Source organism: Hesperophylax consimilis, chromosome 27 (assembly GCF_061612785.1).
Source record: "Hesperophylax consimilis isolate HC1 chromosome 27, BYU_Hcon_1.0, whole genome shotgun sequence".
Classification (NCBI taxonomy): Eukaryota; Metazoa; Arthropoda; class Insecta; order Trichoptera; family Limnephilidae; genus Hesperophylax; species Hesperophylax consimilis.
The window spans coordinates 19,078,203-19,094,477 of record NC_142862.1 but is presented as its reverse complement, the minus strand read 5'-3'; the positions used below and the strand labels follow the sequence as shown (position 1 = coordinate 19,094,477).

Sequence of the window (16,275 nt, the reverse complement as noted above, 5' to 3'; positions counted from 1 at the left end):
TATTAGGTTAAAATTTAGAAGCTGTGTTGACATGTTCATCATAATATTATATAGACACAATGTAGTAATTTGAGGTAAGTTACGTATCAAAATGTTCTGTAGACACAATGTAGTACAAGAGTACAGATACATTGTACAAATGTAGAACATGATTTAAACTTCATAATATTATATATGAGTAATGAAAAGAAAAGTAAGAAATATACATGAAAGGAATTTAATGAGAAATTGAAATCTAATCAGAAAATTATTTTATTTTTTAATTAATTAGGTATACATTTAATTTTAACAGAATTCGTGATTTTTCAACTTTACTAACAGTGTTCATTTGAAAACTAAATTTCTGATCATCACCCTAATTTGTCAACAACAAAAAAACTATATTATAAAGAAAATTGACGTTTGTTTTTGAAAGGCATATCCTGAGGCCAATATAATGTTTTACTACTTTCAGCTTCATAAATCCCACAATTTTAATAGCACTAGCTGATTCCGATTTTTGTTTTAATGTGAACCGCACAAGATTCCCAACTGTTCCCAACCGTCTGAAGTCAGTGAGACTATGGCATCCTCAATTGGGGTATGTTATGAGGCTGAAGGTAGTGGGGAGAGGAAGGAGTTGGGGAAGATAAAGGTAGGAAAGTACCTTGCTATTCAGATGTGATCACCAAACAAGGCCAAAGCCATTTCAAGCAAAAATGGTGGTCTTACACCAGGGCGATACTGGGAGTATCTTCCACTGTTCAAAATTAATCTAATAAAATTTACTTGCGCACGCACCCCCCACCTCTGGTTTGCTAGTGGAGAGCCTTACCCCTCGACCGGTTCCATGATATTTCATCAAAATGAAAATTCAACACACCTTTAAAAAGTGATATAGTATAGAGCAATTAAAAGTGATGAAACAAAAACTAGGTTTAATAGTTACCTATGTAACCTAGTTTTTGTTTCATCACTTTTCATGACTTCATATATCACTTTTTGTAGGTATGTTGAATTTTCATTTTGATGAGATAAACTTCAAAAAATGGGTTGATATTAATAATACTTTTTCAGTGGTGTGTTTGCCCAATTCAGTATATTTCTAGTCAAAATACATTTCATAAATTTATTATTCATTTTGCGTCCGCTTGCGTTCAATTAAAACAATACAGTGTTGAAGTCTCACAAAAAGTGAACGAGACCTCGAAAGTGCGCCATTTTGAATTAACTGTCACTTCACGTACTGCAGCTTTTGATGTCGTGCATAATAAGACCAATAAGCTTTACCGTCAAACCAATACAACCCTTAAAACATATTAATTTATATGCGACACAGAGCTCATTTCAGCTTGAATAAGGTTTTAATGTAACTGTTGATTCCCTCCAATAACCTTACTTTCATAATCTACGGGATGGGGAAAAAGTATTGGTAAAAGTATTACAAAATAAATACACCTCACGAAAAAGTTTAAACAATCGCGTGATGATATTACGCTACATTATATATTTGGTACAACTCTTTTGATTGAAATTCGTAGTGCTAGTAAGGAAAACTTTAAGTTTAGGTGTTCTAGGTAGAATTTTCGAGTCTAGTAACACCATAAGTAAAAATGTTACTTAACGCTGATAGGCTAGCGTTCCCCGCTGCAAAATGGCGCGGATCTTTTTACTTAGGTGTTAAAATAAGTTTTTAAGTGTAAAACCAGTTTGGAAAGAATATTATTTTGACATTTGATTCAAACCGCTTCGAGCTGTCGCGGCCTAGAGAGTAAGAGGTACCTACCTTATATTGTTTTAAAAATACATAATAATATTTGTGTACGTCGCGTGATTTCGATTTAAATACGATAAAAACGGTTATATCTGTTTAAATACAGTTATTATACAAAGTTAACGTGTGTTGTGAAGTTAACAATATGTTTAAAAGTAGTTTAAATTGGATTCTAATAGGAATATGGACCATTTCCTTGGCTGAATTTGCCAGTTCCCTCACAGGTAAATAACTGGTTTACGCTCATTTATTAGCTTCTAATCACTTCCTTGTAAGTTCTCCGACGGGCTAGGCAGAACATTGGGACAATTCACCATATTGAACCATCAGAAATCATTAAAAACAAGTCAATAATATTAAATTATAGAATATTTTTGCGTAGGTATATTCGGTTTAATATTTCACACAATAACGGTGCTTTTAAACTTTTACTCCAGTTAAACAAAAGACAATGTGGGATGTAATGATTGGATCGTCATACGATTCTCATAAGAAATTATTAAGTACCCAATACTTTTATAATATTTTAAATATGTTTTGAAGAAATGCGACTGGTAATTTTATTAAAACGATTATGGGAATCACGTTGAAAAAAACTAACTATTTTTTTGATAACCTAGCCAAATATTTCGTTTTATTTACGTTAACTCCACGCAAAATAATTTCGCTCAGTGCCTATGTCATCTTTGGGGTTGCTGTGTGGAGGGTATTTTTGAGGTGAAGAAGGAGTGAACATGGTCTTGAAGAGAGGCCAGGAAATCGTTCCACAGCCGAGCCATTAAACTCAAGAACGAATCGTAGAAACGACCCGTTCTTTACCATAATTTATAGTTTATACAGGGTGTCCAGGGGTAAAGTGCGCTAACTTCGAGGAGTGATTCTACATGATGGTAGAAGTAAAAAAAAAAACTTTTTCGAAATTCCAATATTTATTTTCCCGTACAAACATTCCAACTTTTGTACCTTAAAACGTTGAAATTTTGAAAAAGTTATTCATCTTATTTATTTCTAAAAGCATGTAGAATCACCTCCCGAATACAGTTAGCACACTTTACCCCCGGACACCCTGTATTTATAACTAATAAATTACTTGCTGACGTGTACCCAGCATTGCTCGGGGTTATCCTTAGGAGACATAATATACCACCTTGGAATTTTCTGTAGACCTTTTTCAAGATATGTATACAATTCTGTAGTACACTATTTTATGGTATCTCATAAGGTATAGAAAATGTTTTTTTACGACTTGATTACAAAACATCGACTTTTCTGTACTTTTTATAAATATAATATGCATGGATTAAATATATAAACCTTCCGGAAGAGATTTTCTAATTGATAGTGAAAACCCTATCAAAATCCGCTGCGTAGTTTAGAAAAGCTATGCGCACAAACAGACAGACACGGATATATTTATTTTATACTATTTAGGGATTTTATACTATTTAGGTACCTACGTACTTATTCTCTTTCAAATATTTAATATAGATTTCAAACGATTCTCTTTATCAATCTGAATTTGCCGGGTAGGTACCTTCTAAAAAAGGTTTACAATATTACAAAAATTGGGTAGGCACCTACAACAATACGACCTTACAAATGGAATCAATACTTTGAAAAAAAAAAATTCGTACATAGGTACCTAACTACGAAGCGTTTTTTTTACGTAATGTTTGTTGGACGACGGCATTTTTGGATCAGAAAAAACTCACTTCGACCTTTCGCGGTAGAGATCATAATAACTTTGTAGGTTTATACATATTATTGATATAATCTGACACATTAAATATACCCACTCGATGAAACAAAGTTTTCAAAAATTATCGGAACGAAAAGCAACGGATTAATGCGGAAATTTGAAGTTGTGACACGAGAAAAAGCAACGTTTCTGGAACGGTTACCTCTGGCACATGAAATGGCACAGCTTTTCCTCTCTGGAATTTATAAGTCGACGCAAATAGTTTTCAACTAACCATTTATCACATAAGCTACGGAATTTTAATATTCCAGGTGCACATTTCATAGCTCTCACCGTTCGAGGGTATTTATAATTTCATATACACACATAATTCACAACGGAAATGACAAGTTGTGAATGACGAATACTTGGAGCAGGTGAATGAGTTTGTCCATTTGAGAAGTATGTTTACAAAACATAGAAAGGCTGATAGAGATATTGAAATAATAATATATGCAGGTAACTCCATTAATGGAGAAATTAACGCGGTTGGTGATGATGATGGAGCAAAAAAATGATTAAGAAGCGAAGCTAGCAGTCCACAATGGAGGTTGATACCTGCCCTGATACATGACAGTTAGGCATGGATTTGGCAGAGGAAGGATGAAGTAAACCGAATGCTGTCGAAAGGGGATCCCTGAGGCGTATGTGTGGCAAAAACATGTATGATGTGAATGAGGCAAGGAGTGTGTGCCAAGACCGAGTTGCTTGGCGGTCTGTCCTCTCTGCGTACCCTTGCGGGGAAATTGCGTGATGGCTAGTTAGTTACACATAAATTGTTTTATAGAACACTAGCTGACATATACCCGGCGTTGCTAGACTTTTCTCTACTTTTATAAATATAAAATGCATGTGTTATATTTATATAAACCTTCCGCAAGAAATTCTCTAAATGATTGAAAACCCTATCAAAATCCGTTGCGTAGTTAGAAGAACTAAGCGCACAAACTGACGCTGCTAGCTACTTTGTTTTATACTATTTAGATATATAAATAATGAATTAAAATAATTTAGTCGGAGAATTATTTTTGTTAGGTTACATTTATGAACCTTGTTGACATATAGTAATGATCGCGTACAATTAAAAATCAATTAATATTCGATGTAATGAGCGATATAATCTTTCCCTCACGTGTTCCAAGTATGATTCGTTCTGTGACAGGTTTTAGGGATTCGAAAGTGATGAATTGATTCCGTGTAATGTTCAGTGCGTCACCGTACGAAATGATTCGCTTGATTCATTCAGTCTGTTTCCCCAATCACCGACTAATAAGTTTTTACCTACCTAGTGCCTACCTACCTGTATAAAATAAACATTTTGGAATATGAACTAACGAATGATCAATTTATTAAATTATCGCAATAACCTCGTCACCAGGGGCTTAAACTAATATTATGACGTCATATGATTGCCTAACTATATCCACCAATAAAAAACTCTGAAAGTCTATGGAATAAACTATCAGAGTTTTTCATTGGTGTATAGTATAATAAGTAGGCTCCGAATGAGAATTGTACTGTCTATATATTGGCATATCTATGTTTTTTAAGACCAATTTATTTCATTCAAAAAGTCCGAGGATATCGATTTAGTGAGTGATTTATTTATGCACGTCACCGATGCGACGTAAGCCCGGGTCCACAGATACTTTATCCAACTTTAGGTAACATTATATGATGGGTGTCTACGCTAATTCTCCTAAAACCCGACAAACTTTAACCAGCTATTCCTTAGCACATTTGGAGTAAAAGATATTATTGGCACTTTGATGTCCGGTAACATTTTTTTTCAATTAAAATTATATGGGCATCCACGCCTATTTTGAAAGAAAATTACCTAATCCGAGTTATTTTTACTACTTTTCTCTCAAATATTTTCATTTTCATACACACTTACCTATATCTGATCCGGGTCTATGCGAAGAGGAAGCAAGTTAATAACCTAACTTCTCCATGTGGGACCTCGTCCCACACGAGTGTTTGTCCAACGACCTTATTCCGTAAACACCGGGCTTCGATCTCCTAATTTAATATAATTTAAAGTATTTCATAAGTTCTGCCTGGGCATACTGCCGATAGATCCGCAGAGAGGACATACTGCCAAACAACACAGTCTTGGTACACTCACACTCATACATCGTCTCACACATACTCTTCTGTTATTCTGACTCTTGTAATGGTCAAGACTCGTATTTGGTTCACTTGATCGTGCCATATCTTTCCCCCACCCCCGACTTCTTTTAACACTCACATTCGCATCATATATTTTCCTTACACTCCTTTATTCGTTCATTCGCTCTACCTGCCCAAACTATCTAAGCGTCTCTTATATGTAAAAGAAAGAGGGATCCCAACGGAGCTCTCAGTGGCAGAACCATTACAGTTGGTTGGTGAGACCTCGCATCAACCTGACTGGGTGGGGTGGGACGAAGGGAGGGGAGAGGTTTGATTTATTACGAGTACCTGCGTTATTGCACTCCTTCAAGGTCTAATTAATTATTTAAACGTTCGATTACATAGATAATATAACTGCGGAAGATATTTCAGCATCGCCGTCTTGTAAAATAGTTAATTAATTTCACTCGTACCAGTGGCGTGCATTGTTCTATGTTTCCGTCCACCCTGTTTCTGCCCAACTAGCAAGTAAGTTAAGAAATACTTGAAAATTGATAAGAATGCCCCAAACATACTAGAATTTGTAGTCTATTTATTATCGGTAACCGACGTTTTGATCGTAATCGTAATATGATAGCGATAAGTATTAAAATGTCTTCATAATGCAGTGTAATGTACATTATATTTTCAAATAAATGATTACAAGTAAATTATATCGAATCTTTTTACTTTAATATGACACAGAGACACGATTATTTGCTTACAATCATCTGTTTATCATTTGCCTACGATCATTTTGTTTACGATCATTTTGATTACGATCATTTTGCTTACGTTCATTTTGCTTACGATCATTTTGCTTATGATCATTTTGCTTAGATTAATTTTGCTTACGATTATTTTGCTTACGTTCCTTTTGCTTACGATCATTTTGCTTATGATCGTTTTGCTTAGATTAATTTTGCTTACGATTATTTTGCTTGCGTTCATTTTGATTACAATCATTTTGCTTACGATCATTTTGCTTATGATCATTTTGCTTACGATCATTTTGCTTACCATCATTTTGCTAATGTTCATTTTGCTTACGATCATTTTGCTTATGTTCATTTTGCTTACGATCATTTTGTTTACGATCATTTTGCTTACGTTCATTTTGCCTACGATCATTTTGCTTACGATAATTTTGCTTATGATCATTTTCCTTACGATAATTTTGCTTACGATCATTTTGCTTACGATCATTTTGCTTACGATAATTTTTCTTACGATCATTTTGCTTACGATCATTTTCTTACGATAATTTTGATAAGGATAATTTTGATAAGGATAATTTTTCTGACGATCATTTTGCTTACGATCATTTTGATTACGATCATTTTGCTTACGATCATTTTTCTTACGATCATTTTGCTTATGATCATTTTGCTTACGATCATTTTGCTTACGATCATTTTGCTAATGTTCATTTTGCTAATGTTCATTTTGCTTACGATCATTTTGTATACGATCACTTTAAATAAAACATATATTATCTATTTTATTATTATTATTATGTGTCCGGCTGCCATGATACGGGCATGAGCATGTAGTAGTCGAAATAATGCAAATGAATTGTAATGTGAAATTTATATGAAATAATAATAAAAAATAAAACAAAAATTCATTGGAAGGCCAGCACACTTTATTTTGTTCTTTTCCTATTATAGGGAGCGGCTATAAGTTTCAAAGTTCGGTTATGAATTATTGTGCGTTGAATATTTAAAAATATCCATTCAATTATCATCTCCCACTGCTTGTTGTCACCAACTGAATAAATGAGAATACCAGTTCCTTTACAAATCCATGGAACAATATTCATTTTGATCAGAAATGTATGAATTCCTTGTTCAACAGCCCAGAGCAATGGGTGTCCTTTTGGCTGGTGACTGACGGATCCGCTCGATTTCGTCATCATTAATTTCATAAAACTGGAGTCTTCATCCTTGGACGATGAGAAATCTTAAAGCATCTTCCGATCCTGCAATATCATGGGCAAGATTGACAATGCAATTCTAGAACTGACATGAAGATTATTTGTTGCATTTCAAACCGAGATCTTCAACCACGCTGCAATTAATTTAGGATACAATTTTCACTGAATACTAGTGGATCTCCTGCAATGCTTCGCCATTGCTAATGTCTTTCTCACGTGCCTCCGACTTCTGCCACCATTCACTACTGTATACCACAATTTACTGTTAAAAAACTACATTACATCGATTTTAATTCGAATCCGTTATCTCATTACGGTGTAGAGATATTGCGTTAAGGCGATGCACTACGTCGTGTAATATTTTAAATTGAGCCGCTATCAATAACAACCCTTACGTAGATGGCGATAAGGTTTAACTTCCCGCTTAACACCATCCGCCTGTTTTGATTTATGCAAGAAAAAAACATGACCAAAAAGTGCCTTTTATTTTATTTTGTGGATGTTCAGGCATAAATATTTAATTTTTTTTCGATCATTTTATAAATAACTTAATTTTCCACATTATACAATAAAATCATAACCAAAAATGGGTTCGTAAGTAGGAGATTTTGAACTTTAAAGCAGTTTTCATAGGCCTTTACATTATTTTTTTCTGGGCTTATAAAAAGAGTTATCTAAAAAATACTCGATTATTTCAAAGGCCAAGATGTATTCTACTCGCAGTATTTAATTAAAGCATCTGAAACATTTCTAGGCGACCAAATTTTCAAACCAAAAACACATGATTTTGGATTACTACGTATGGCATCGCCTTAAGTATTCATCGGGCGTCCACGACTTCTTATAACATTTAAACATCTTTAAACACTCCTGGCACTGATATTGACTAACTTAGAAATTTTCAACAATATCGGTCGGCTACTTTTCGAGTTTTGCGAGCACATTTTAGTCAGTCCCTGGGAGGAAGTGTCAATCCTCTGTCAAACAAAAAATAGTAATTACATCTATTAATAAAAATACGAAAGATTTAATATTTTAGTTGAGGGATCAGTAGGATTTATAGGCCCAGTTAGGAGTTCTACCGAGCCGAACCCTCTGATATGAAAATATCGGTGAATTATTTTCCCATTTAATCTCTGGTGAGTTGACGTGTTGTTCTTGTATTTATTTTGCTTATATAATTCACTTGCATAATGTGGGTTGACTAGATGATCATTTGTGGAAAAGTGTGTGGAAGGGTTTAGTTTTTCCTATGGGGAAGATTTAACCCGGACATAAAGTCGGAAAAAATTTAAAAATAGTTTTTAACCATTTTGTCTTCTTTATCTCGTGACCATAAGAAATACGTCGTCCACAATAATTCTTGCACTATTGCTTGGCCCGACGCGATGTTGACTAAATAACTTTAGGTACTTTAATTTAACTTTATCCTTATTTAAGATTCTGCCACCCGTTCGCCGCCGTCTGCCAAGGTTTGTATCAATGTTTTTTTTTAAATTCGTTACAGCAAGTGTTTTTACTGGTGATTTGAAATGCTGCAGTTGGCCGTCACCGCGTAGTTTTTATACACGTTTAAAAGTTCGGTACCTACGCGAAATGTAGATGTACTAAATTACCAACCGGAATGCTTACTTCACTGCTTAAAGGTTTTAGAACATTTTGAAAATTTAAATTTAGATCACGAACTCTAAGTTAGTTACCAATTTACAGAAATTCTTGACCTTGACTTGACAGAAGTTGTGGGCTCAATTCCCATCGCCGTAGAAAACATATTTTGTTGCTCCATGTACTCCAACTAGTGAACTTTTTGATAAATTTAAGGTCCTACCGATTGTAAAACTATTTGAAAAACAATCTTAAGGCCCCGTAGTAAGCGTTCAAAGATGGTTTGAAGGGGAGATATGTTTATTTTTATTTATTTATTTATATATATATATAAATTGTTTGTAATTTATATATATATATATATAAATTACAAACAATACAAAACAAAATGAACCTTTGTCTTTCCAACTGTGAAGGATTCCCGTTTCAGGACAGCCAAATTGTGTATTTAGTACATAATATTCTTACAATGGAATGGCGATGCTGTCAAAATAAATTTTGAGAATATTGTTGATTGCATTCGAAGTGACAGGATGGTTTCTTTATCCTTGAAAGAATCGCAAAGATGTAATTTATTACCAGGGTCAATTTGGATAACATTAGTAGGTAATTGCATTCAGAACAGATGAATGGTTTCTTTCGGGACATCACAAGTCTGAGATTCTTTCCAGGGCATTTTGGGGAACATTTACAATTGTATAGTTAGAATTTTCACATTTATAAATCAGTATAAGACATATGAATCCTATAGTACTATATTTTTAGAATTTCCTAGGTGATAGAAATTACACATTACTAGACCAGAATATATGCCGTATGACATATGAATTTCCAATTTTAAAATTTCGAATCTTTATGTAAATAAGAATGTTAGAGGGAGCGCGCTAATATTAAAAATCGATAATAATCAAGCGAAAATTCAAAGTGGCCTCCCAAATCGAGCTAACTAACTAACTAACCAGCTAACTACAGTTAAATCTAAGCACAGTTTATAAGATGAAAAACGTTTATCAAAACGATATTTTAAACTTACCGTTAAAGCCATGCTTTCTAAAAAACAAACAAAAACTCAACACAAATGATTCATTCTAACGGGAATTTCGTGGTTTTGACAATTTCCAGATCATAAATGCTACATTGCGGTTACCGTTATCGGTGTTTGTATAAAGATAAATCATATTGACTAACCTTAATTTATAAAGTACCTACTCGAAAATATCTATCTATGTTTTTTGCATTCCGACAAATATCAAGCCAGGTCTACAGCGTGTTAACAAAATCTAGAAATTTATAAAAATGAATCTAAATATTTTCAACAACAACATCTTTTCAACTGACAACATCGAGTAAAACTAATTTTAGAACAATATTGTTTTTAGATTGAATTGTGAGGTTATGTATGACTTCCGAATCTGACAGGTTGAATGAACTTGAAAAATGTTTTTAATGCTAAAAGCGTTGCTTCTTCCAAGTAATTTTTATACGTATAACAAATTTTATATAAATATTAAAAAAATAAAATATAAATTCACACATTTTGCTACAGAATCATAAAGTAACAAGTTATAATAGTATTATTTAATTTAAATATGATCTAAAATCATCTCCTTTCAGTAATTAAATGTACTAATTTCGGGTGTCATATCTGGTTTAATGAGCTCAAATTTATTTTGAATTTAAAATGTCATTTTCGAAATGAAGTACCTACCTACCTAGTAAGTACCTAGTAGGAATATTTTCTTCCGGGCCTATCAGTTTTCCCAAAATTTTTAGAGGTACACCACAATATAAGGCAATATTAAATTTAAAAACATTATTCAATTTTTGTCTAGTATTTGTTGACAGTTTGTACACAATTGATTTTTCTTATCGGGTTTTTATCTTGTCCGCCCGTCGGTGTATTTTTTACCGATGATTCACTAAACTTGATGAACGTAGGTACTATTATTTACATTGTGTATCTACGAGATATTGTCAACTATCAATAATCGATAAGCAGATGTAATCTCTAACCCCCTTACTAATAAACGTGTTTTAAATTTTACGCAACTGATAAACAATAATTTAAGCTACATTAATGGTTGTTTATCAACTGTGTAAAAACTTTAAACATGTTAATTGGTAAGGCCTTAAATATTTACTTCTATATATATTAATATCTACTTAGATATTATTTCATGGAATATTTTTAAAGATAATAAATTTGCATAGATATTTTGCATGTCTTTTCATTTAAAAAAATCTTTCTAAAGGTAATGGTATTATGCTTTTTTACAAATTGGTAACGCCAGAATATTGATTTCCATGTTGTATTAATGATATTTAATTTAAATTCGTCACCTTAATAGTGCGTATAAACACTTTAGCCGAACTGCCGAGCTGAACCACGACTGGTGGGAAAGGAACGAATATAAATTTGTAATGCCGAAACGTTAATTGTATGAAATTCCCTCGATTGAAAAAAAATCGCAAAGTAAGCTATGAAAATTATTGAAACACGTTTTGTTCTGTTATTTAATATGTAGTAGTCATGAAAAAAATCACAGTGTTTCTTTAAATGCAAGAAAAAAATTTGTCGAAAGATTTTTGCTCTATTTCAAAGAGTCGTGAAATTAAATATTTTCTCAATTTTCGCTTAAGGCGATGCCATTCGTAGTAATTCAAAATCATGTGTTTTTGGTTTGAAAATTTGGTAGCCTAGAAATGTTTCAGATGCTTTAATTAAATACTGCGAGTAGAGTAGAATTTTTACATTTTTACAAGTCTTTTTATAAGCCCAGAAAAAATAATGTAAAGGTCTATGAAAACTGCTTTAAAGTTCAAAATCTCCTACTTACGAACGCATTATTGTATAATTATCCACAAAATGAAATAAAAGGCACTTTTGGCCATGTTTTTTTCTTGCATAAGTCAAAACAGGCGAATGGTGTTAAGCGGGAATTTAAACCTTAACGCCATCTACGTAAGGGTTGTTATTGATAGCGGCTCAATTTAAAATATTACACAACGTAGTGCATCGCCTTAATTATTATCGTTTTTTAATATTAGCCCGCTCCCTCTAACATTCGTATCTCCCTTTCAAACTATCTTTGAACGCCTACTACGGGGCCTTAAAGTAGATGTAATTTACTTTTTTAACAGTAACATTGTGGTATACATTAATGAATGGTCCACAATTCCTCCACGAAGTCGGAGACATCCGATAAAGACATTAGTAATAGCGAAGCATTGCGAGGTCGACTAGTTTATTATAAAACTATTCAGTCAATAAAAATTAAAAGATAAATTTGTAGTAAAATATATTAATATTAAGGTGGTAGAGACAAATTATCGATTTTAGTGATTTATAGCATAGATAGAACTATAAATAGAAAATAATATCGATAATTTGTCATCGTTCCCGGGGTCGACTGCAGACCACCAACGAATAAATAAGTTCACAACGACACAATTTGAACAATTCATCAAATTTAATCGTTGATTTACAAGTTTTCTGCATGTTTTTTCATATTATTTTTTATTTCAGTTTTGTGAAACAACCGGCCAATAATTATATAATAACAGAACTTGAATAGAATCTTCACAGAACTTGAAAATCAACTTTGAAATTTGATGAAATTCATCATATTTCAACGTTCATTTTCGGAATCTGTGAAAGTCTTATTCGAGTTCTGTTACTATATCATTATAGGCTAGTTGCTTGACAATACTGAAATAATAACAGATCTTGAAAAAAAATTACACAGGACTTGGAAATCAACTTTGAAATTTGAAGAATTGTTCAAATTGCTCAAAGTGTTCTTCAATTATTCGCCGTGAATTGTTGTTTGTAATGTATCTTTAATGATAAGCGGCAAGTTATTGACATTATTGATAAATCCTTTGTCGATCGACCACGCTAGGTACCCTTAGAAAGAATATTATATTTTTAAACATTTTACCAGAATTTGGTCGCTAGTGTAAGAGACCGTTAAAATATCCAAGTGAATCGTAATTAAAATGGTTTTTGTTCCTGATTTCAATTAGTATAACATTGTTTATTGTTTCCATGTTGTAACAATATTAATTAAAATAGTATTTCTAACTGGATTGTTAGCAATAATATTCTTATCTTCATCACACAAAGATCCAATTGCTCATTGACTGGAAAGTGGAATGTTATAATGTGTATAGTAATTGTATGTACAGGGTTTTCCAATAAGAGGTGTTATTGGTGAATGTATTGCGCTATCGAGATATGATTAATGATTTTTTATGGCCGGAATTGGATGGTATTGATTTGGACAACGTTTACTTTCAACAAGACGGCGCTACGTGCCACACAAGCATCGAAACCATTGATCTTTTATGGGAAAAGTTTCCGGACCGTGTTACCTCTCGAAGAGGTGATCACAATTGGCCACCGATATCTTGTGATTTAACATCTTGCGACTTCTTCCTTTGGAGCCACGTGAAAGAAAAGGTCTACGCCAACAGGACACCGTCGATTCAAGACCTCAAAGTTGGATTCGTAAGGCTATCGAGGACATAAGACAGCCACTTTGCGATTTGGTTATGGAAAATTTCATGAAAAAGATATGGTCCTGTAGGCGTGGTCGTGGTGGTCATTTGACTGATGTTATTTTTCACTATTAACGACATACTTTCCTCTTTATAATGAAATAAACTTTCGATCATTAAAAAATGCAATTTTTCTTTGAATATCAAAATAACACCTCTTATTGGAAAACCCTGTATCTATTCTAGTGCATTGGCCGATTTTATAACTTATTCATTATTCTTCATACGCGTACCATTGAATACCGGATCAGAAAATTTATTATTATTTTATGTATACGAGAATAACACAACGCAAGAACCAGTGGGTGTATTGCATTCCCATAGTGAATGATGTGTGATGGAATATGGGAGGATAAGGTAAGAGGATAGAAAGAAACTGGCGAAATAGTGGAGTGGTAATAATAACAATAACATGACATTTATATAGCGCAGTTTAGTGACATTTTTACTTCATATGTGCTTAACTATAACAAACCTAAAAACGGTAATTTAGTATTAGTGGTAATCTTCTTAAAATTATTCCTACAGTGTGCCTTACCCAATACAGATCTAATATTGTAACACTAAATATACTGTTTATACAAAGTGATGACAAAACTTAGAATAACAATAACAGCAGGACAGGACAGAACAAGAATATTAAAACTAAAGAGGCAGTTTGTGCTCAGAAATGAGAATCATTTGAGCAGATATTTTAAAAGATACAATGAGGCAACCAAAACCAAACAATTACCAGAAGTTTTAGAATGTGGCTTATTATAAAATATCGAAAAGAAGTTAAGATTAAGGAATGGTAAGATTTAAAAAATAAGCTTAACTCAAAATACCAATTTTTGTAGCTAAGCCCCTGTGATTCTAAGCCGGGTTTGGTATTTAACTAACCAATTAATATTCAATTGTGATTGTCATTATATTATCCGATTCGTAGCACGTAGCGCAGTAACACAAAACATCGCCACAGTGAAGATATTTGATTGAACCCGTTCCACGTCCGAGAATACCCTTTTCCCAAAATAAAATATCTCTATATTGTATATTATGGGTTATGTGCCTGTAGGAAAAGCTATTAAAAATATTAGTTTTATGCGATCAAACACAATTGAAAGAAAATTTCTTAAATTTCGCGAGCGTACGAAATTGAAAGAAAATAGTTAGGTTTTATTAAACTTAATATAAAAAATTTTCAAACACAGCAAACTTATTTTGTGGAGCCATTTTAATAAATCTAAAAAGGTTTTCTAATAATTGATAATATTCAAATTCTTCTTTGCACACTTTCTAATTTCTGGAAATTAGTTGTGTAAATTAATAGTCATAGTAAATATTATTAATTGTTGTTGTTTTATTGTTGTTGTTATACGCCCATAGGGGCTTTTACATAGATTATAAATAAGTTTTACATAAGTTATCGAGTTAGAATTTATACTAAGAGTTATAAAAGTGAAGAATTTTAAAAAAATATACAAGTAGTTAAATATACAAGTAGTAGTTATTAATAGTCAGAAAACCTTTTAGAATGGTCCTCTGCTAAATCTGTGCCAATTGTAACCCCCCTCCCCCCCCCTCCACTCCCCACAAATCTCCCAGTACATCTTTAAGTCTACATTTTTGGTAATTTAATATAAAGTAAATCCTTGTGAGGTGAGGATTGCTCACGAAACAAGTCGGTTGAATCTAAACAATAAAATTGGTTAAAACAAAGTGATAAGTAAAGATGTTAATACGATGACGATGGAGATGAAGGGGAATTCGTCAGAATCGAGAAAAGGAAATCTGCATGCTTGGCCACATTCTCAGAAATAAAAACAAACATCGCCACCAGCCTCCGTCATATCGAAGTTCATTACGAATGGAAAGCCATCAGCTGTCGTCATGGTTGAGGAACTTTGAGGTTGATGCCTTTTTTCTCCTTCTGTATTGTCGCCGATATCTGATGACTCTCATCTCCATGATACGAAAAGAACAATGAATTTAAATGCGAATTTATGTGGGTCAAATTCCTGTAAAATAATGAAGTTAAAAAAAATTCGGTTTATTGCTTCCGTAAGTGTCCGATAGTAATGGCATCAAAAGAACTAGGAAATTTGTGGATTAGGTATAGATAAGGAGTTCATACCCGTAATTTTAAATTGACAAAATCTCCTTAAATATATAATACTAACATAATTTAAACTAGCTACTTGAGAGGTGATTACGAGTGATATGAGTGTATTGACTTGTGACTAAGCCACGCTCCCTACCTCTCCACGGTCCGTGAATCACACGCATTCCTGTCGGCAAACAGGAAGGCTGTTTAAATACAATGACGAATAACAATATAATAAAGTTGTTTACACCTTACACAGTGATTTTACATTCGTTTTTGGCTTGCAAGTTTGGCAACGCCTAATCGGTAATCCCCGTTGCGAGGTTTTCATAACGCGCTAATCATAGCATGCTGGACAGTCAGGGTCGGTCGGTTAACAGGTGTTAGGTAGGTACTATCACCGCCTTGGCTTCTAGGCCCTTTGGGGCCTTGGCAAGTCGGCT

The 16,275-nt window shown here is 33.2% G+C and overlaps 1 protein-coding gene across 1 annotated transcript in view; it reads left to right on the top strand.

Moving 5' to 3' along the window:
• Window positions 1–1,732: 1,732 nt before the first annotated feature.
• The window catches only part of Cht2 (Chitinase 2), a 28,680-nt gene continuing 14,137 nt past the window's right edge, over window positions 1,733–16,275 (top strand). Inside the window, exon 1 of the mRNA XM_089648045.1 lies at window positions 1,733–1,977. Within this exon, the coding sequence (XP_089504171.1) occupies window positions 1,899–1,977 (79 nt within the window). The 5' untranslated portion in view covers window positions 1,733–1,898. The remainder of the gene's footprint in view (window positions 1,978–16,275) is intronic.